Source organism: Heterocephalus glaber, unplaced genomic scaffold (genome assembly GCF_053883595.1).
Source record: "Heterocephalus glaber isolate CG9 unplaced genomic scaffold, H.glaber_assembly_v1.0 deba00001662, whole genome shotgun sequence".
Taxonomy (NCBI): domain Eukaryota; kingdom Metazoa; phylum Chordata; class Mammalia; order Rodentia; family Bathyergidae; genus Heterocephalus; species Heterocephalus glaber.
This window is the reverse complement of record NW_028258403.1, coordinates 5,292,003-5,312,598: the sequence shown is the minus strand read 5'-3', so window position 1 is coordinate 5,312,598 and position 20,596 is coordinate 5,292,003. Positions and strand designations below refer to the sequence as shown.

The 20,596-nt window shown below is 50.1% G+C and overlaps 2 protein-coding genes across 9 annotated transcripts in view; one reads left to right on the top strand and one right to left on the bottom strand.

The window, feature by feature from the left end:
- Nucleotides 1-7,730, bottom strand: part of Pck2 (phosphoenolpyruvate carboxykinase 2, mitochondrial) — a 10,036-nt gene extending 2,306 nt beyond the window's left edge. The window contains exons 1-7 of the mRNA XM_004864140.4: nt 7,420-7,730; nt 3,277-3,522; nt 2,812-2,996; nt 2,523-2,726; nt 1,989-2,176; nt 1,527-1,689; nt 1,074-1,292 (exon numbers count right to left, since the gene is read on the bottom strand). Coding sequence (XP_004864197.2) covers nt 1,074-1,292; nt 1,527-1,689; nt 1,989-2,176; nt 2,523-2,726; nt 2,812-2,996; nt 3,277-3,522; nt 7,420-7,448 — 1,234 coding nt within the window. The 5' untranslated portion in view covers nt 7,449-7,730. The remainder of the gene's footprint in view (nt 1-1,073; nt 1,293-1,526; nt 1,690-1,988; nt 2,177-2,522; nt 2,727-2,811; nt 2,997-3,276; nt 3,523-7,419) is intronic.
- Nrl (neural retina leucine zipper) lies at nt 7,719-20,596 on the top strand. Of its 8 annotated transcripts, none has more exons than XM_021243844.2 (5): nt 7,719-7,889; nt 15,378-15,527; nt 16,990-17,108; nt 18,713-18,805; nt 19,900-20,596. In XM_021243844.2, the coding sequence occupies exons 4-5, from the start codon at nt 18,740-18,742 to the stop codon at nt 20,230-20,232; spliced, it is 399 nt and encodes a 132-aa protein (XP_021099503.1). In that variant the 5' UTR covers nt 7,719-7,889; nt 15,378-15,527; nt 16,990-17,108; nt 18,713-18,739; the 3' UTR covers nt 20,233-20,596. The 8 variants fall into 8 exon arrangements, with proteins under 8 accessions (XP_021099503.1, XP_004864193.1, XP_087053357.1 ...); XM_004864136.4 differs by having other exon boundaries at nt 18,713-19,120; XM_087197231.1 differs by lacking the exons at nt 15,378-15,527; nt 16,990-17,108 and adding an exon at nt 18,901-19,120 and having other exon boundaries at nt 7,731-7,889.

Here is a 20,596-nt window from a genome sequence, read left to right as displayed (position 1 = left end):
CCTTCATTTACAACCAGTGTAGGACCCTAGCACAGGGTATTTATCATTCTGGGAAGTGAAGCTGGGCACAAGACGCCCTAGTTATACCCCTGAATTCAGAGATAATGAAAGGGTTGGGGAACTAGCCTGTGGGGAAAGATTAAGGTTTCTTGGGCTTCTCAGTTGGGTGGGTAAGCTGAGGGGTGCTTAAATGATGGTGTTAGAGAAAATGAAGGGTGATTAGACAAGGAGGGCAACTGTTAGGCCAGCCTGGCAAACTCAAATACAGGCTCCAGCAACCACAAGGCCACCCTTCCTGCCATGCTATTTTTTGCTTCTACCCCTCAGTCTCTTGGATCTCTGCAACTGTGGAAGAGCATGGAAAGCTAATGGTCGAGAGTACAGGGCTGGGGGTGGGGTGGGGTCAAAGGAACCCTGTTAATGACAGAATTGAGAAACTAGCTTCTGGGAAAGACTAAAGTGCTGGTCTGATTTAGCGTGGGAGAAGGATTAGGGGGTGTGTGTTGGAAGAATAGGGGAAGAGTGAAGGTAGCAATACTGGCCTTTAGACAGTGGCTATTATGCAGGGGACAGTGGGAGCCAAGTGGCCGGAGGAAAGTTGAGCAGAGGAGGAGGCAGGGTTCCTCTTTCCCTAATGAGTCAAACTTTGTGGATTGTGCTTTGAGCCTAATTCCTTCTGGAACAAGTTTCAAAACAGTCTCTCTCTGTCTCTTAAAAATCCAGTTTATATTTATTATTGAGAATTTACTATGCATTCAGCAATGTGTTAAACCCCTTGTATACATTATTTAATTTAATCCTCTGACACTCTTACGAGGTGCGTACTGTAATAACTACTTCTATTCAACTGGTGAGGAAACTGAAGGGAGATTAAATAATTTAGCCAAATCCCAAAATCAATGATTAATGAGTTGGGGCATAAGCTGAGATCTTGCCTGGGGTTGAAAACTACAAACATTTATAATTTCCTTTCATTAGAATTTGCCTTTCAGTGGCCCAGAAAATGACTGGGGGTCATAGAGAAAGGTTTTCCATCATTAAGGTGCTGAGCCCTGGAGTCCCACCCCGCATACCAGGATTCCAGGGTTTGCCCAGCCAGCAGGTTATGGTGATGCCAGGTGGAAGAGGCTGGTCAATGCCCTCCCAGTACACACCGCCGTCACTGGTCTCAGCCACGTTGGTAAAAAGAGTGTTACTCTGGATTGTGGCCATGGCGTTGGGATTGGTGGTGGCAGAGGTGCCAGGAGCTACCCCGAAGAAGCCATTCTCAGGGTTGATGGCCCGCAGTTGACCTGTCAGGAGGAGAAGGGAATGAAAGGAAGGACCAGCCAGGAAAAGTTGGGGGGTAAGGCTTAAGAGGGTCCTGTTCTACCTCTCCTTGCCCTGAGCTCTACCTGAGAATGGATAGGGAAAGGCTTTGTCTGGTAGGGCTGTTTAGAAAAAGGTTCTCAACCACAAAGCTCACCGTAGATGGTACAGGGATCCACTAAGAGCCAGAACTGAGAGTGTGACTGGAGGCCCCTCACCTTCCTCGTCAAACCGCATCCAGGCGATATCATCCCCCACACACTCTACTTTCCAGCCTGGCAGTGTGGGCCGCATCATGGCCAGATTTGTCTTGCCACAGGCACTGGGAAAGGCGGCTGCCACATAGTGCTTCTTCCCTGCGGGGTTGGTGATGCCCAAGATCTGTATGTTGGGGACAAAGAGAACAGGAGGTCACTGAAGGTCAGGATGTGATTTGTGTAAGGAAGGACAGCTAGGGAGTAACGGGATACCAGTATTTATTCACTAAGCAGATGTACTGCCCTGCCACCAGGCCTGAGGTCACAGCATTTAGCATCCTAGGGCAAAAATGGCCTTTTGGGCAGAGTCCCTGCCCAACAGCTTGGCACCTGGCAGAAAGGAGGCAGGGCCAAGGCAGACTGGCTGGGCCCTCCCCTGCGCCCCCCCCCCCACAGCTGCCCTGTTCCTTCCCAGGCCCTCACCAGCATGTGCTCTGCCAGCCAGCCCTCATCCCTGGCCAGGCGAGAGGCGATGCGCAGGGCAAAGCACTTCTTGCCCAGCAAGGAGTTGCCACCATAGCCGCTGCCGAAGGAGACGATCTCCCGCTGGTCAGGCACATGGCCAATCAGGGTTTTCTCTGGGTTGCACGGCCACTGGCTCACTGGCTCCCCTGGGGATAATGGGATCATGCTGGCAGTGGCACCAGGAACTGGGGTGACAGGGGTCAGAGGGATCAAGGATCGGCAGGAGAGACACTTGGGAGCAGTGGTAGTGCCCAGGGGTGCTAAAGCACCCTACTGCCTCGTAAAACCCGTCAGCTCCCATGCCTCTGTTAGACATGAATACTGACTTTGCTCAACGTTGTGCAAACTGCTCTCCAAACATGCTGCCCTGGGATTTGGGATTCAACTTTCACAGAATACAGGCTCTCACGGTCTGTGGACGGGTGTAATTTGGAGTTCCCTCTGAGTGCAAGAAGGCTTCTGTATCCTCCCCTGGGCAAGGCAGACACTCACCTTGCCCAGTCAGGGGCTGGCCCACAGAGTGAAGGCACTTGACGAAGTCCCCATCTCCCAGGGCCTGAAGCACAGGTGTCCCCAGCCGGGTCATAATACGCATGCTTGCCACCACATAAGCTGAGTCAGTGAGCTGCACTCCGATGCGGGACAGTGGTGAGCCCACGGGACCCATGCTGAATGGGAGCACATACATGGTACGGCCTGTGGAGGAAAGTATCACCTGGATGAAGGGTTCCAAACTGGTCATCCCTTCAGTGCCCCTGCCCAGTGACCCTGCCCTGGTTACCCTGCATGCAGCCCGGGAACCTCTCATCCACAGCTCGCTGGAACTCAGCTGGGGACATCCAGTTGCCCAGCTGCCCACGGGCCCCACCAGCTGGGAGGGGGACTGTGTCCCGCTGAGAAGGAGTAACAATCACTGTCTTGCTCTCTACACGTGCCACATCCCTGGGGTCTGTGCGGGCCAGCCAGCTGGGGAGAGAGGATTGTCAGAAAGATGGTGGCCAGAAGGTCTCCTTCATCCTCAGACCCACTTTTTCAAGTCCATTTTGGACTCTATTCTTTATTCTGTTTGTATTAGCTTCTTCATTGAATGTGAAAATCCCTGCTCCTAAGTGAGTTTCCCTTAAAGCTTCCATTCTTACTTATTCCATCAGGATGGTCTAGTTAAATTTGTTTCCATCTTGGTAACCCCAAAGTAACCTCATTCCAAGCTCTGCCCATCTGGTGGACTGTTGGACTCAGGGCTTACCAGTTATTGTACTTGGGGAGTTTTCTGATGAGGCCCTGCTGTTCCAGCAGGGTCAGTGTGGCAGTGTTCTCAGCCTCAGTCCCATCACAGATGTGGATGCCCTCTGGCTGGCAGAGGCGGGCACTGCGCTCCACAAAGTCTCGAACTCCAGCAGGCAGTTGGCCCAGATCTCCATTGAGCACACGCAGGGTCTGGATGCTGCGGTGTGGTGACCAGGCCCAGGGGCTCAGCCTCTGCCAGCTGAGCCTGCAAGAGAAGAGAAACACAGGGAGGGAGGCGATCAGCCAGATGCTGTCACGGAGCACAGACAAATGGTGGTGGTGGTGGTGGTGTGAACAGAACGCCTGGGCTTCTGGGGAGAGTGCTAAATCACGTCTAGGCGCAGGTACTGTGAAGAGCAGGTTGGAGCTGGTGCGTGGGATGGATTCAGGATACATGCATCCTGTGGGCTTTATGGGACTTAATGAGGATGTCTCCTGGTCAGCAAGAGATGGGTATAGCCAAATGAGCATAAAGGGACCCACCTGGCTGTGGAAGTATACCCTCAGGCATGCTATTTTTGCAAGTGAAGTCCATGCCCATGTTTCACTACGTCTGGTCTGCTTAGAGATGAGCAAGTACCCTTAGACCCAAGTGTCAAGAAACTGTGCCAAGGTGAAAGCTTCATGTATCTGGTATTTAAAGCCTCCTCTATGTTCTTTCCATTCCCAAGTATGGTTTTTAGACATTAAAACGGCAGCTCTTTTTATTTTTTCTTCTGGTGTGAATGCTGTGGGACTGTGAAAGCCTCAACAGTGCTCTTCCAGTGCTGTTTCTAAAGTAGGGCTCTTCCACAGACATGGGGGCTGCTGGCCCCTCAAGGTCAACAAAGAATCCAGGATATGACGGAAACTTTCCTACAGGATCCTACATCTTTAGTAAGTCACTCAACCTCCTGAGCAGGGAGATTGCTGGGCACCAGAGGACAAATGTACCGTGTGCTGCCAAAGGAGGATCACAAAGAGGGAAATATCTCCCACACTTTCACTGAAAGCAACATGGTCGAGCAAGGCCGTGACCCATCCTGATGGCTGACATTGACAGAGGAGCTGAGAGGCTCTATGCACAGTTCCAAAGTAACGCCTGAGGAGACTTAACTGACCTTGATAGACAGCAAGAGGTTCATACTGATTGACACAGGTCTCACTTTAACTTGGTCTTAAATACCCAGCAGAAAAGAACAACCAAAAGAGGTATAAAATAATACCATAGTAATAAAGCTAGATATAAAAAGGGGCTCCAGTCACTGACCCCTTCTGGCAGTTTCTAGCTACACCAGTAGCTAACCACAGTTATGGATCATTAGGAAAAAATTATGGTAAAATCTGTAAGAGCTCAGCTAGAGTTTTAAATTTCTTAAGCAAGATTTGTTCTTCAAATTTTCTCTTATCTTCTTACAGCTAAAACTAGAGATTTATAACAAAGTACCAGACTTATACATAAACTTTATCAATGAAAGAATCTAAGAGCCAGCAGATTACAATCACTATTTCAATTTCTAAGTACAACTTTCTCCCCAACCTGCCCTCATTCTAGTGTGCTCATGCTTAGACTATACATGCTCTAATTTCTTAAAAGTTTTGTTTATTCTTGCCTAGAGGCTGCCAAACTCCAAGCAGTCATACAAATGGGAACCAATGACAAATGTGGTAGACTTCTTTTACCGGGATCCACCAGATCAACCTTGTAAACAGCTCATAATGCTAAACTATACAATACGAGTTCTACGTTGGGATTTTGAAGTCCCCTGGACCTTCTCCTTATCCTCTTTGTGGGAGGCTATTACTAGTTCTTCCCAGTGGCAACTCTTGTTGGCTATATTCATAGCGATGCTGCTGACCTTATAATTTGGTCCATGTATTAACTGTTGGCTTTGTCTCCTCCAGACTCAAAGCTATAGAGCTACCAAGATGACAATGCCTGGCACCTATTGAGGAACTTTAGATAGACTCTCTGTAGAGTAACTCTAACTGCTGATCACAACTACGACCCTCTTCAGCTGGAAGTAGCCAGAACGGTCTTTGCCCTTTGCCCCCTCACAGCAGTTAGGGGTACTTCTTCAGAGGGGGTAATATTGCAGATAGGGAAGTTAATTAGATAGCTTGTGTGAAGTTAGACAGGACTAGCCCTCCAGGAGCCAACACAGCAAGGAGCCAACATGGAGGACAATCAAGACATATTCACTGAAGGCCAGAATTGTACAAGGAGAGAAACTACACACCCTTTGCTTCCCCTGGGGATAAAAAGCTGTGACTGATATTCTAAATATGTATCAATCACCTGGGTGTGTGTGGGAGGATAAAGGTCTTAACCCAGCCTCTCCAGGAAATATCCCTGACCCCCATTCTTACTAAAATCCTTGTATGCTAGCTACGTGACTTGGTCCCCTAGTCGACCCCCATTTAATCAATATCACCTGGGTGACTGTACTTGTAATCTCATTGGTTGGTCATGGTTTTGTCCCACCTCATGCCCACCTTGTAAATTTCCATTGGATCTTACAGTTTTGTCCCACTTTGTACCCACCTCACCACATGGCTTTGCTGTATAAAACATCTTTGAAAAGAGAGTGGGCAACCCACTTTCCCATCCCCCTTCTGTCTCTCTTTGGCAGAAGCTTTCTTTCTCCCAATAAATTTTTCCTACTCTTAAAAAAAAAAAAAGAGAGATGGGGGCTGGATGTTGGGGTTCCAGGCACTAGATCTGCCGCTACCCATCTAGGTCACCAATTGCATAAAATGTTCCCCCTAGGTAGACAGTTTTGAATTACGTGAAGGGGACCACTGGGGAATGAGTATCACTGACTGGGGTTCATGCCTTGGTTCCTAGCAGGCCATGGGCCCTGTGTGGTCTGTCTGTCCCCTTAGAGAGAGAGGCACGGTCTTCTCTAATTGGCCTGGACCCAGGGTGGGATGACCCAGAGGGGACAAAGACTGAGAGAGATTAATTACTCTTCTCATATGCCATGGCTTTAACTCCCAGAAACTCAAATAGCAGGATGGTGTGAGCATATGCTTCCCATGGCTTGCTTGCTTAGAGAGCTCTGGGTGTTGTTGGTAGGGTGGAACATTAGACTGCAAGAAGCTCAGACTCAGAGGACATAAGTCTGGGGAAGGGAGACCGCGGATGTGAGTGCTTGGGCCCTTCTGCGGTGAGGCTTGGGGCACTTGCCAAGATCAGAGCGGGATGGATGCCCAGTGTGACCCAGGGGCAGGGAAGGATGGCTCCTGGGACCTGGGTCTGTTCTGCCCGGGACAGTTTTCCCTAGGACCTATTTCAAAGGCACACAGTCTTGAGGAGAACTCCCTGCCAGGAGGCTGGGTCTTTGCTAAGACCCCACGCTCCCCTCCGGTAGCCCAAGTAGGACCTTCTTTCTATCCTTTAGAGCTGGCCAAATAGGACAGGCTGTGGGATAGAAATGGGCTTAGTTAAGACTCTGGGATAAAAGCTGGGGTGTGGGGAGAGGTCTACAGACAGACGAGAGGAGGCTGTAAAAGGGCAGGGCAGACAGGTAGGACAATCCTGGAGCTTCAGGAGGGGACAGAAAAAGAAGCCAGCTGTGTAAGAACGGAAGGCAACGGTCTCCTGCTCTCATCTAACTCCCTTTGCTGGCTCCGGGTCCCTCAGGCTGCGCTGGGCTTCTCGCCAGCTTCCAGTCGGGGTTAGGCCAGGAATGAATGTTTACCTTTTACCTTCTCTGGGGACCTCTGATCTCAGGCCCCCAGGGGCGCATGTCCCACAGCCCCTGAGCCCTACAGCTTTTCATAGCACCCTAGGTGCATGCTAAGACCTCGTCAGGGGTCTGAAAGCATTACGTCCCGGAAGAAGAGACGGATGTGAGGAGACACGGCAGAGCCCGAAGGCGGAGGAAGTTCTGAGAGCGGCAGAGCTTGGCGCGAGTAGACAAGCGACGCGGGGGTGGGGGTGGGGGTGGGAGCGGACAGCAAAGAGGAGACCCTGCGTGGTACGCACGGCCGTGAGGCTGGGATGGACAAAGAGCCCCCCTGCCTACCACCTCTTAAGATGGGAAACCAGGAGGAGCCAGCCCCGAGGGCGCGAGCACGGCGGAAAGTGCGGGTGGGCCCCGGGCTGGGGGTCACTCACCGCAGGCCGGGGCGATACACAGCAGCCATGGCACCTGGGCGGGGGCTGCGGGTGGCCACCGGAACCGAGCAGAGTCGGGGAGGTAAGGAAGGCGGGGAAGGAGGGAGCGCGGTGTAGCGAGCGGGAGCGGAGCCTGGGCGGGAGGCGCTTAAAAAGGAGGCAGGCAGGCTCAGGGGCAGCACCCAGCCCTGCTGTCTCCGCCCGTCGGTAGGCACGCTCCCCGGTCCTGGGATCCACGCCCCAGGTCTGCTCGGCCTCAGCTCCAGCGCCGCATCCCAGCCCCCACGCCCACCTCTCCCCTCAGAGGCCGGGGTCCGCTCCCGGGGCCCGCCCACCGCGAGGATCCGCCCACTGCGAGGCCCGCCCTCTGCTCAGCCACGCTGCCCAGCACCTGATGTAACTTTGAGTACTCTTGCTCCCGGAGATAGCGACGGAGTGTCACAGAGTGGCAAACAAGCTGGGAATGAAGGGTGAGGCCAGCGGCAGGAGCCCACAGGGACTATATATCTATAAGATTGGGGGTTGGGCATTGCCTTTCTAGTTCTTAGGGACTGGACACTCCCAGCTCCAGGCCTTGCTGATTTCCGAGGTCCCAACGCTAAGGTCTCCTTAGTCTCCAACTCCTAAAAACCCTTGTTTTTCTTTTTTCGTGGCTAGAGTTCCTTTCTGCCTTTCTACGAAATGATGAGGGTCTCTCCACCATAGGGGCTCTCCCTTGGCCCTCTGATCTGGCCATTCTCTCTACACTTTCCTGAAGAGCTCTGTTCCCACCTAGCCATTACCATAAAACCCTCGGGAAATTTCTCAGTCTGCCTCTCCATTTGGACATCTCTTTGCCTCAACTTGAGGCCACTAGATATGTACCATCCCAAATGCTGTAACCCCTCTAACTCAACGTGTTCATGGTGGCGGGCATCTGCTCAGCATCCTCTTCCCCTTCTGGTAGCAGCACCCCGATTTCCTCCGGGGAATCTCCTCAGTCTGGGTAGTCCCATCAGGCTGGCCTCCTCTTGGGGAAGGCTCTCAGCTTGGCCAGTTTGCATGTTCCTTGCTCAGCCACAGCAATCAGAAATGTTCAGGTATGGGATCCACTTTGGGACTTTTTCTGTAAACTTTGGAAATAACCTCTCCCTCTGATGGGATTGTTAAGCTGACAGAGTATAAGCAGTGTGGGTTTGACACTGCAAAGCAGTAAGCTGCCTGAGACCAAAGGAGGAAGCAAGGCAGAGGGATGGAGTGTGATGGATTCCTGATTTAAGCTATGGGAATTAATACATTTACTCTCTTTCTCTAGCTAATTTTAAGCAGATTTCTGCCACTCACAACAGAAATATAATCTTGGTTCTCAGGCCTGTCCAAGTTCTATGCTGCAACATAGTGACAAAAGGAGAGCTGGCCGCTAGTCTCCAACTCTTCCTACTCAGACTCCAGCCTGCATTCAATTCATATTTAGATCTCTTCTCACTATTTTCTGTATCCAAACTCTGCCCATACCCACCCTGCTGCCTCTTGGCCACTCCTTGGGCCTAAGGGTGTATATACTGGCAGCAGCATGGTCAACCTTTGAAGGTCATTATCTTGTTCATAATCCTGCATCTGCTCCTGTGATTTAGGATTCCTTACCTCAGTGAATGATATCACCAACTAGTCATTTGCCCAGAGGGAACCTGAATCAATCTAGACTTTTTTGGGGGTGGGGGGTTGAGACAGGGTCTCACTATGTACTTCAGGCTGGCCTTGAACTCACTATGTAGCCCAGGCTGACCTCAAACTCATGGAGATCCTCCTGCCTCAGGCTCCTGAGTGCTGGGATTACAGGCATGTGCCACCATGCCCTGCTACATGACTACTATTTTCTTATCAGACATCAGGACCTTTGTATTTGTTTTTCATAATTATCTCTCAAATCTGTGTCTAACTCCAATGGCCATTGCCTTAGCCTGGGGTTTATCTCTCACCTGGATGCAGGTAATGGCTTCTAAGACACTTCTTGCCCCACCCATCCCCTCTCCCTCCACCAAGCCACCTCCCCCACTGTGCATATAAAAGTTCAATTTGGAGATGTAAGAGAGAGGAATGTTTATGGTGTGAGGAGTAGGTGCCAGGCTCTGCACCAGCAGCTGTATGTGCACAATCTCATTCAGTTTCACAACAACTGTTTTATAGGTGTGGACACTAAAGCTTTGAGAAGTTCAGTCATTTGCTCAAAGTCACAGATCTGGTTGTCAGGGGACATGGAATTTGAATCTAGGTCTTTCTGACTCTTCCTCTACCAGCACCCCCCCATCCTATACTGTCCCTTTGATTTATCATTTTTAAAAAATTAGATTATATCACTCTCAGATTTAAATTTTTTTTTGGTACCGGGGATCAAACTCAGGACCTTGTGCTTGCAAAGCAGGCGGCGGAACCACTGAAGTAAATCCCCAGCCCTCAGATTTAAATTTTATTTATTTGTTTACTTTTTGAGACAGGGTCTCACTATGTATTCCAACTCACTGTGTGGCTCAGGGTGGCTTTCAATTTGCAGTGATCATCCTGCCTCAGCCTCCTGAGTTCTGGGATTACAGATGAGTCTTCCTGTCACGTGGAATATGATGTCCTTCAAAATCTGACTTCCATTTATCCGGCATTACCACTTCCACCTCCCTACCTGCCTTCTTTTCTCTTACACAGAGACAAGGGCCCAGATTTTAGTTGTTTTTACCCTACCTCCTAGAAGTATCTGAGCTAAAATAGTTACTTAGTAAATGTTAGTTAAATGAAAGAGTGAATGAGTCCCGTCTTTCTGAATCCTTCTCACCATTACTTCCTTCTTTAGCTTTAGGCAGACTTTCCTGGCATTGCTGATTTCTCCTTGTGCGCCACACTGTTTCGCTCAGTTCTTCCCCTACTCTCCGGCCTGACCCAGCAGCTGGGCCAGTGTCTGAGCAGTGCCACCAGGGGGCAGGGTGTGACCAGCCTTGACCTGTTTTTTTTTTTGTACCGGGGATCCAACTTGGGTCCTTGCGTTTGCGCTTGCGCAGCAGGCGGCGAAACCACTGAGCTAAATCCCCGGCCCCTTGCCCTGTTTTTTCTTCCGCTTCTGAGTTCATTCCTTCTGTGTTTCACAGACCTCAGCAATGGACACCCTGGTGCACTGCCCAGATCCCACTTTGGGATGTGGTTCTTATTGCCCCAGCAGCTGATTATTGGCTGGGGATGGCTTCCAAATGAGCCCAGCCCCTACTTATCTGAGAGGGGTACATTCCAAGACCCCCAATGGATGCCTGAAACTGTGGTTAATGCTGAACCATATATATATGGAGATATGGATATATGAATATATATATGATCATTTTTCTATACATACATACCTATGATGAAGTTGAATTTATAAACAGGTGCTGGGAGCGCTGTGCTGTAAATTGCTATGATCAGGCCTAACTCGCCTCCTCCCAAGGGTGAGGCAGGGTCCCGAGGCAGGAGAACAGGGAACAAGAGGGCATGGTGGAGCAAGGCCTGGCGGAGAAGAGAAGAGGATTATCTTCCTTCCCGCCCATTCGCCAGAGAAACATCAAGTATGATCACCTGCAGACCCTAGCTGCTCCCCCTGTTCCAAGCACAGACATCCCCTTTGACCTCCCTCTGTGTTTCCCTTACCTCTACACTCTAAATAAACATGCTGCAGTTGCCAGCCAGACCTTTTCCCTCATCAGGAAGAAGGCTCCACCTGGCCCCACCTTTTTTCTTTTGTATCTCTTTGTCTTTGTTTTTTCTTAATTTCCCACCATCATTTCGCACTCCGTGGACCCTTCAGCCATGCGGGCCATGGCAAATAGGCACAGAAAGAGAAAAAGAAGAACAACAGAAAAATTATAGCAATATACTACAATAAAAGTTATGTAAATGTGGCCTCTCTCTCCCTCAAAATATCTCATTGTACTGTACTTATCCTTCTTTTTTTCTTTTTTCCAATACCGAGGATTGCTAGGCAAGTGCTCTACCGTGGAGCTACGTCTCCACCCCTCAGCCTTCTTGTGACGATGTGAGATGATAGATGCCTACAATGATGAGATGAGGTGAGGCACAGTGATAGATGCATCATTAGGCCACTATTGGTCTGATATCAGAAGTAGGATCATCTGCCAGCATTGCTACTCTTTTTTTTTTTTTTTGAGACAGGATTTCACTATGTAGTTCAGGCTGGCCTTGAACTTACTATGTAGCCCAGGTTGGCCTTGAACTTGTGGCAATCCTCCTGCCTCATCCTCTCGAGTGCCGGGATTACAACAGGTGTGTACCATCATACTTGGTTCAGCATCACTACTCTTGCATTTGTGGCCATTAAGTGAAACAGGGTTACATGAATGCAAGCACTGTAGTGCCATGACAGTCCTCTGATAACTGAGGCAGGTACTAAGTGACTAATGGGCAGGGACGTACACAGTGTGGATACTCTGAACTAGGGGATGATTCATGTCCTGGGTGGAACAAGGTGAGGAGGTTTGAAATTGCATCATACTATTCAGAATGGCCTGCAATTTAAAACTTGAATTATTTGTTTTTGGAATTTACCATTTAATATTTTTAGGTCATGGTTGGCCACAGGTAACTGAAGCCACAAAAGGTGAAACTCTGGATAAGAGAGCTACAGTTCCTCCTTGAGCACCACCTATGGCTCCGGGGAGCTGTCTCACCAACAGAGATGCTGCCTTCCCAGGAGCAGTGTGTGTCTAAAGATTGGTTGCTACAAGAGTACAAAGGCCTCCCCCTTGCCTCAATTTGTGACAACTCTGAAGGTCCATCTCAGCTCTAGCATTCCTATGGGATTAGCTGATTGCAACTGTCATGCAATTCAACTTTTCCCTTTCTCTGTAGTCCTGCTTCTCTCACTTTCTTCGATAAGCCAGTGTACACAAGTTGGCATGGGCAGATGATGGGCCACATATCTGTGCACAGAGCTATCTAAGATGATGTCAGGGTAGGAAAAGAAATGGTCCCAACTGAGAGTCAGTGGTCAAAACTGCCTCTCCCCACATCATCACGTGGTGCATGTGCCAGCTTATTATACCTCCAAATTCAACTTGGGTACTGTGTTAGCCTCCATTCTGACTCCGTATACACAAAGTGCCCCACTCCACAAACACAAAATGCTGAAAATGATCTTTCCAAATACAAATCTGATTACATCATATCTCCACTGGCAACTTGAAGCAGTGTCTCACTGATTTTATTTTATTTTACTTTTTAATTTTTTTGGTTTTCTGGGACAGGGTCTCACTGTGTAGTTCAGGCTGACCTTGAATTTGTGGCAATCCTCCTGTCTCAGCCTCCTGAGTGCTGGGATTACAGGTGTGCACCACCATGCCCAGCCTCACTGATTTTGGAATAAAGTCCAAATCCTTGACATGGTCCACCAGGTTCTGCATGGTCTGACTCCTGCTGACTGCTCCAACCTCATCTATCAGCAGTTTTCTCACCTTCCTTGCTTGCTATTTTCTGGCTACATGTTTTGTTTGTTTTGCTTTTTTCAATTTAATGAACATGTATATCCTCTTTCCTGCCTCTGGTCCTGCTTACCCTATTTCCCAGAAAATGAGATTGCATCTTGTATTTGCTCCAGAAGACTTAGTAGTGCTTATTTTCAGGGGATGTCTTATTTTCTCACATTAAACAATCTGCATTTATTCAGGTACAACAATCTACATTTATTCGTGTGCAAAAATCTACATTTATTCAAATACATGTCATCTTCTGGGACATCATCATAACTCTCCAAACCCTGAATTCCAGCCTGGATTTCCTGACTCCATATTCTGTCCTCCACATCTCCACCCTCCATGCCTGCAAAGCCCTGGCCCCTGCAGAGCTCCTGGGCTGGGTTTCTGTACAAGGTCCGAAAGAGGACAGGGGACCCCTCTTCTGGAAAATGGCCAGCATCTCGAGGGCCCAGGAAGTTTGGGGATATCTGTGTGGCCATACAGGGGAGTGGATAGGACCCTAAGGCGCTCGGTAATGATGGAGTGAGTAGTGCAGCCGACTCCTGAGTAGAGCCCCCTACTCCTCAACCACCTCCACACCTCACACCCCTGGCTCAGAGGCTCAGAGGAAGAGATGGGCATGGAAGATTCATATTAGATACAACCACATCTGTTTGCTACTATGCCCACACATTTGTGTGTTGTCTCTGTACTGTGATTGGTCATTTGTCTGTTTACCTAGGTATTTACCTTTCATCCAAAGGCACCTTAGATATTTACAAATACAGTACTTACTTACAATTTATCTTACCATTGAAGTATTAATATCAATGATATTTACATTTATATGTTAATATTATTATTTTATAACTTCATATGTCCATCGTGTGTTGTAACAGATATACTAAATGCATCCATCTTACTGACAATCTTAACTGGGGCTTATTTTGGGGATAGGGCTTATATTACCAGCATCCTGAAGAATCATCGTAGGGCTTATTTTCCAGTTAGGTCTTATTTTCAGGGAAATATGGTATATTGTTCCTGCATCCTGGATTCCCTACCTTGTGCACGGTCACTTTCTATTCATCTGACCTGTCCCAGTTTATTGTGAGTTGCTTAGGCAACCTGTCCCTACAACACTACACCCTGTGTGCCCCAATTCCTTCTATTAGAAGATGAAGTCTTCATGAAATAAAATCTCATAGCACCCTATCCTTCTCTTTCATAGCACTCATCTCAGTTAAAAGGGTTTGTTCATGCCTTTAGTTCCAGCTCCTGGGGAAGCTGAGGTGGGATGCTTGCTTGAGCCCAGGAGTTTGAGGCCAGCCTGACAGTCTGTCTGCTGCCTTTCTTCTATCACTTTTGTTCCTCTAGATGCTTGTTTCTATCTACCTTTCCTGTTGGCCCTCACTCCCTGCTTGGACCTCTCCCAGAAGCCTCTCTTTCAGTTCTCCGTGGCCCTTTGCTCATCTCTTCTGTCTGCCCACATCCTTCTGTCTCTTTCAGTGTGAATCCCTGTGGAGTCCCTGACTTGTTCCACTATCTCAGAACTACACATACCGCCTCCTTAGCTAGTCTCATCTCTCTGTTCCGTCTTTCTTGCTGTTCTTGCTGTTCACTTTGGCTTCATCTTTTTCATCCCTGTTTCTCTGTTCTCAGATTTCCTCCAGCCTTTCTGTCTCAGTATCTATTTTTCAGCCTCTAAGCACCCCCTCAACCCGCACCCTAGGGATGGACTCTGCCTCCTGTGTCCCCGCTGGCTGGCGCAGCCCCTTCTCTGGGACCCTTGGTCTTCTCTCTCAGCTGAACACAGCCCTCATTCTCCGGCTCCTTTCCCTGGTTTGTGGTGCCTGTTCTGAATTCTAAATGGCTCAACTCTCCTGAGCTTGTTTACTCTGACTCTCTTAGCCCCTTAGCAGCTTAGCCCTCCCACCTCTCCTCGAGCCCTCCAGTAAACAAGAGGCTCAGGGTAGATCTGACAGCTGCTGGGTGGGGGCGAGTGTCTGGCCGGGCATGAAAAGGGGACTGCTCTCTACTTCATCTCTTCCTTCAGGGAAGTTTTAGGGTTTCTTTCCTGGGTGTCCACCTTAGAGCTATTGTCCATGGGCGTGTGTATGGGGTTCATGTCTCCATAATCTCCATTCCCATTTTATGGCTGGTTCCCAGGCCTTGAACTTTTTGCCTGCTCTGAGAAAACAGCTCTAGATCCAGGCGATCACACTGAGATACCTTTCTACTTGAATAATAAGAATGGAAGTGCAGGTGTGGGAGGAGAGGGATGTCATCTGATCTAGATCTTCTAATGTGTGGAGAAGGCATGGGCTTGGATCTTTAACATCCCTCAAAGGTTTTCATGTTAAAGATTTAGTCCACAGGTCTGCACTGTTAGGAAGTGTTGGAAACTTTAGGAGCTGGGAGGTCTTGTGGTCATTGGGGACATGCCCATGAAGCGGACAGGGGGATGCCAGCCCTTTTCTCTTCTTTCTGTCTCAGCCCTGAGGTGAACAGCTTTACTCCGCCACACGACCCCTCCCGTGATGTGCTGCGTTGGCACAGGCCCCATGTGACAGGGCCAATGGATCACGGAGTGGAGCCTTGAAAATTGGGAGCTGAACTAAACCTTATCTGAGTTTGTTATCTCAGGTATTTGTTATAGTAATGGAAAGGTGGCTAATACAGCATGGTAGGGAGACCACACACACACACACACACACACACGTGTATTCATACACCAACGGAAGTTGGGTTGAATGTAGGCATCTGTGGACCAGTGGTTCTCAAACTTTAGTGTTTGTCAGAATTGCTGAGAGGGCATGTTAAAATGCAGATTTCCGTATCCCACCTCCAGAATTTCTGATTCAGTGGGTTTAAGGTAAAGTCAGAGAATTTCTGTCTCTAAGTTACCAGGAAATGCCGATGTTGTTGTTCTGAGGACAACATTATGAGAGCCATTGGCTTAAATAATCTGCATATATCAGCTTTTCCCTAACATATAAGGCTTGCAACAGGTTAATTTTTATAGCTGAGGATCCTTGGGACTGAAAGAAACCCAGTCTCTTTCTGAGTTGGGAAAGGGGACCTCTTAACTCAATGAGACTATCTGGGTGTCCTTAGAAGGTAGGGAGAGCCTTTAACCCCTGGAGTTCTGTTCTAGTACAGACCTTATTTAAACAGCTTCGGACAGGTTTAAACGTCTCGTCTCCTCTGCTAATTCCTAGTATCCTCGTTCCAACTCCTGCTGGGGGATGATAGCTCTAAGAGGTGTTAGGGGATTAGACTGAAAATATAGGTCACTCCCCAGCCATCTGGGAACCATACTGAGAGACAAGGAGCAGAGCAGAGACACACATAGGGAAAAGGCAAGAGGAAGCAGAGGGCATGTGAGGGCAATTACAAAAGTATATCTCATGAACTGATTTCAGTATCCTTTGGTGGCCCAGAAGGAAGGAGAAGAGATTCCTGTTCTCTCTTCTCCCAAGCTGGGCTGCCTTTCTGGGGCTGGGTTGTTAGGAGTGGTAGGATTAGATGGCTAAGTCCTGGAGCTTCCCCATGAGGAAAGTTGCCTATCTTTCTGATGTGATGGTTGTGAGGGGCGTAAGGCCAGTCAGGGTGAAGATGGGGTAGCAGCCAAAAATGTGAGGAGCACAGTTACTTGAAAAGAGGAAACCAACCCAACAGGCCTGGTGAGAGTGGGTTAGGAAGAGCTTGTATTTCTCACAGACACTGATGAGAAGTGCTGAGCCTTGTGGGATAGGGGGCTGAGAGCTTGTCTGGCTCTCATTCTTAGTCCCAGGGTTTTAGTGGTTGAGAGCTGAGGGCTGCATCCACAGGGTTGAGTGGTGGTTGGAATCAATGTGGCTGTGTATTGGAGAACTAAGCACATATGAGTTGGACCATCAGTGAGGTGCTTTGTTGGGGGAGATGCCCCCTTTCCTTCTTTGAGGACAGACATACTTGTCCTCTCCTTCCTCCGCACCCCTCCCAGTCCCCCTGGCCAATGAGGTATGCAAATGATCCCCTGAGCTCATTGGCTGAGGCCTGAGGAACACAGATGAGCTCAGAGAGCTGGCCCTTTATGAGTGCCCTTTGGGATCTGTGCCCACAGGCCCCTGGTTATGAGCATAGAGGCACCAGGCCCTGCCTGCTTCATGGGGCCTCCAGAGTCTGGGGAAGCTGTGCCTGTCTGCCTCTGACACTGACCACATCATCTCTGCTGTCCCTAAAGTGAGTATGTTTGGATTCTCACCTATATAGCTTCCTCCTCCAACAGCTGCTGTCTGCCCTCTGCTGTCTGTTTTGTAGCATCCTCACACTTCTGCACTCTGCCCCACTCCCATTCTGGCTGTTGTCACATCAGAAAGATAAACAACCCTCCCCATTAACCTCTGCTCTGCACATCCAGTTCTCCCTGGATACCTCTGTCAGTGTCTCATCACCTCCTTCCTGCTGAGGAACAGTCCTTCAATTGTTTTTGTTTCCAATCCCTCTGTCCTCTCAAGGGTGAGGAGTTCCACGGGGGGGCGGGGAGCAAGACTTCCTTGAGATGGGAAGAGAGAGGACTTGTCCTTCCTCCTGCCTTCTGGGACAGCCTGGCGGGGGAGGGACTGAGATGTGGGTGAAAAGAGGACTACCTAGGCTAGGGGCATCAAGAGGGAACCAAAGGCTCTGGGGGTGAGCACGCCTTGCTTTGCCTCTTCTAGGGGGTGGAGGTGTTGGAATTGGGAGCTGGGTTGGTTAGAGCTGGAACTTCCAGGCTGGAAAAAAATCTCTGAGGTCTTCTGGCCAGACGTTCCTCAGGAGAACATGTGTTCCACAGTTGGTAACAGAGAGGAGAGAGTGATCCTCGGCATCTTAAGTTTGGGACAATCCATGTTGAATTGAACCGAAGGTTGGCTGAAGGACTTCTTAAGACTAGTGTGTTCTTGCGCTTTTCAAATACGCAAGAGGTAGAGAGAAGAGGAAGCCTTTCTTAAAATCATCTGAGCATAGCCCTCTTGGTTATTTTTTGGAAGCAGTGTTCTGCAGAACACTCTGGGAGATGTTACAAAGTCTAACTCCTTCACTGAACAGAAGGAGAGGTGGTCAGAAAGATGAAGGTGGACTGCTCAAGTTCACACAATATAGCATGTTCTAAATGAAGGAGGACAATTAATCTTGAATTCTCCTTGGAGAAATTGGTCTTGAGGACAGATGGTAGCTGCTAGTCCTGATCTTTCTAGAACTGGCTCTAGGACCTTTCTTTTTCCCTAGGAAATCTCTTGCTCCTATAAAAGTGATTCATTGATTAAACCAAAGAACGCATGTGCACTGAGGGTCTTTTATGTTCGAGGCACTGTCCTGAGTGCTTTGAGAGACAGATACAATAGCATAGTGCCGTATCTTAAAATCCATAACATACATGCCTTCCCACCATCCTAAAATATACACACATTCAGTCACAGTTAATTAAGCATAATTTTTTAATTGCTTGGAAATGGAATGGTGCTTCTTGAGATGACGGAGCCTCTCAGCATGTCCCAGCACCGGGGGTTGGGAGCACTGCCACATTGGTCTTGTTTTTGATAGATCCCAGAGGCACCAACGGGGCAAGAGGCTGTGCTGCCCTCTTCCTCCTTTAAACCTTCAGCTTCTTGTCTTCTGTCATGAGGAGCCATTGCCACCTGCAAGGCTGCCTGGGCAGGAGGTGACTATGTGGGAACCAGGGCTGCACAACCACTCTAGCTTTCCAGAACTCTGACTCCAGGGCACCTGGCCTTTGGGAAAGGAGGTGTTTGGTGAAGGGACGACAGGCAGCCTCTGGTGCTCCAGGCCTCTCCTCTTTCTTGCAGGTACGCGTTCCCTAGACCAGCCCCAGAATGGCACTGGCGCCCAGCCCTCTGGCCATGGAATATGTTAATGACTTTGACTTGATGAAGTTTGAGGTAAAGCGGGAGCCTTCTGAGGGGCGATCTGGCCCCCCTACAGCCTCACTGGGCTCCACACCTTACAGCTCAGTGCCTCCTTCACCCACCTTCAGTGAGCCGGGCATAGTGGGGTCTGCCGAGGGCTCACGGGCAGGCGTGGAGGAGCTGTACTGGCTGGCCACGCTGCACCAGCAGCTAGGGGCTGGGGAGTCGCTGGGGCTGAGTCCTGCTGAGGCTGTGGAGCTGCTGCAAGGTCAGGGTTCAGTCCCCGTTGAGGGACCCCTCGGCTATTACCCAGGGAACTCAGAGGAGACAGAAGCCCAGCATGTCCAGGTGAGTGACCAGCAGCTGGTCTGAGGGGAAGCAGGTTGGAAAGGCAGAGAAAGGAGTTTCTGGAGAGGATTGTGGGCTGGTTAAAGAGGACAGGAGTAGAGAAGGGCCTTTGAAAGAAACCAGAGATAACGATTTTTTTTTCGCTCCAAAACGCAGATGAGTAGACTGAATCATAAAGATGAGGAAGAAAATAAGATTAGAAGAGGATCCACAGGGAAAAGGTTGAGAGTTATAGAGCGATTACGGGGAAGTAAATAGGTACAGAGCACGTGAAATGGACAGAGGTTGAGGCTGAGGTGGAGGCTGGCCTTCTCCAAGCGCTCAACCTTCTCAGGAAGGATTGGGACTCATCCTATTAATTATAGACACAGACGGGGGCGTTGAGGGCTTTAGGACGTAATCCAAATCCTTAGAGGGTCACACGGTTTCGGCCACTGGGACGAGAAACGTGGCGCGCTGGGGGCGGGGTCTGTCTGGGCGCTGGTTCCGGGACCTGGAGTCGGATGCTGGCGGGGGGCCGCGGCGGGGGCGCAGCGTGCAGGTGTGCGATTGGGTCGCCCGCCAGCGGGAGGCGGGCTTGCGCTGATGGGCGTGCCTAAGGGGCCGGGAGCAGAGTGGCAAGGTCTGGGGTGGGGCTGGAAGGGGGACAGATTGAGTTAGAACAATGAACTTCAGATAAAGTGGGAGCGAGGGGCAGAGCCTTCCCGAGGGCTGGCCTAGCCCGGCATCAGGACCTCGGCGTTCGCCGCTGACCCAGTGCCTGTACTCCTCCTCCGCAGCTGGCCGAGAGGTTTTCAGACGCGGCGCTGGTATCGATGTCTGTGAGGGAGCTCAACCGGCAGCTGAGGGGCTGCGGGCGAGACGAGGCCCTGCGGCTGAAGCAGAGGCGCCGCACACTGAAGAACCGCGGTTACGCGCAGGCCTGTCGCTCCAAGCGGCTGCAGCAGCGACGTGGGCTGGAGGCCGAGCGCGCCCGCCTGGCTGCCCAGTTGGATGCGCTTCGGGCCGAGGTGGCTCGCCTGGCACGCGAGCGCGACCTCTACAAGGCTCGCTGTGACCGCCTGACCTCGAGCGGCCCGGGGTCCGGGGACCACACCCACCTCTTCCTCTGAGCCTCTGGGGCAGGGATGTGGGGTGTGGAGGTGGTTGAGGAGTAGGGGGCGCTACTCAGGAGTCGGCTGCACTACTCACTCCATCGTTACCGAGCGCCATCGGGTCCCTTCCACTGCCCTGTATGGCCACACAGATATCCCCAAACTTCCTGGACTCTCAAGATGCTGGAAGAGGGGTCCCCTCCCCTCTTGCCAGCCTTGTACAGAAACCCAGCCCCGGAGCTCTGCAGGGGCCAGGGCTCTGCAGGCACGGAGGGTGGAGATGTGGAGGACAGCTGCGTGGCACAGTGAATGGGAGGGGAGGGAGTGGTGCAGCTCCTCCCTCAGTTTAGTTCTTAATTAAAGGTTTTCAATTTGTAGTGGA

Bases quoted from the DNA above. Each gene is read 5' to 3' on its own strand.
- Nrl (XM_004864136.4), top strand. From the start codon at position 18,740: ATGGCACTGGCGCCCAGCCCTCTGGCCATGGAATATGTTAATGACTTT. The intron at 19,121-19,899 runs GTGAGTGACCAG...CCTCCTCCGCAG, and splicing joins CAGAAGCCCAGCATGTCCAG to CTGGCCGAGAGGTTTTCAGA.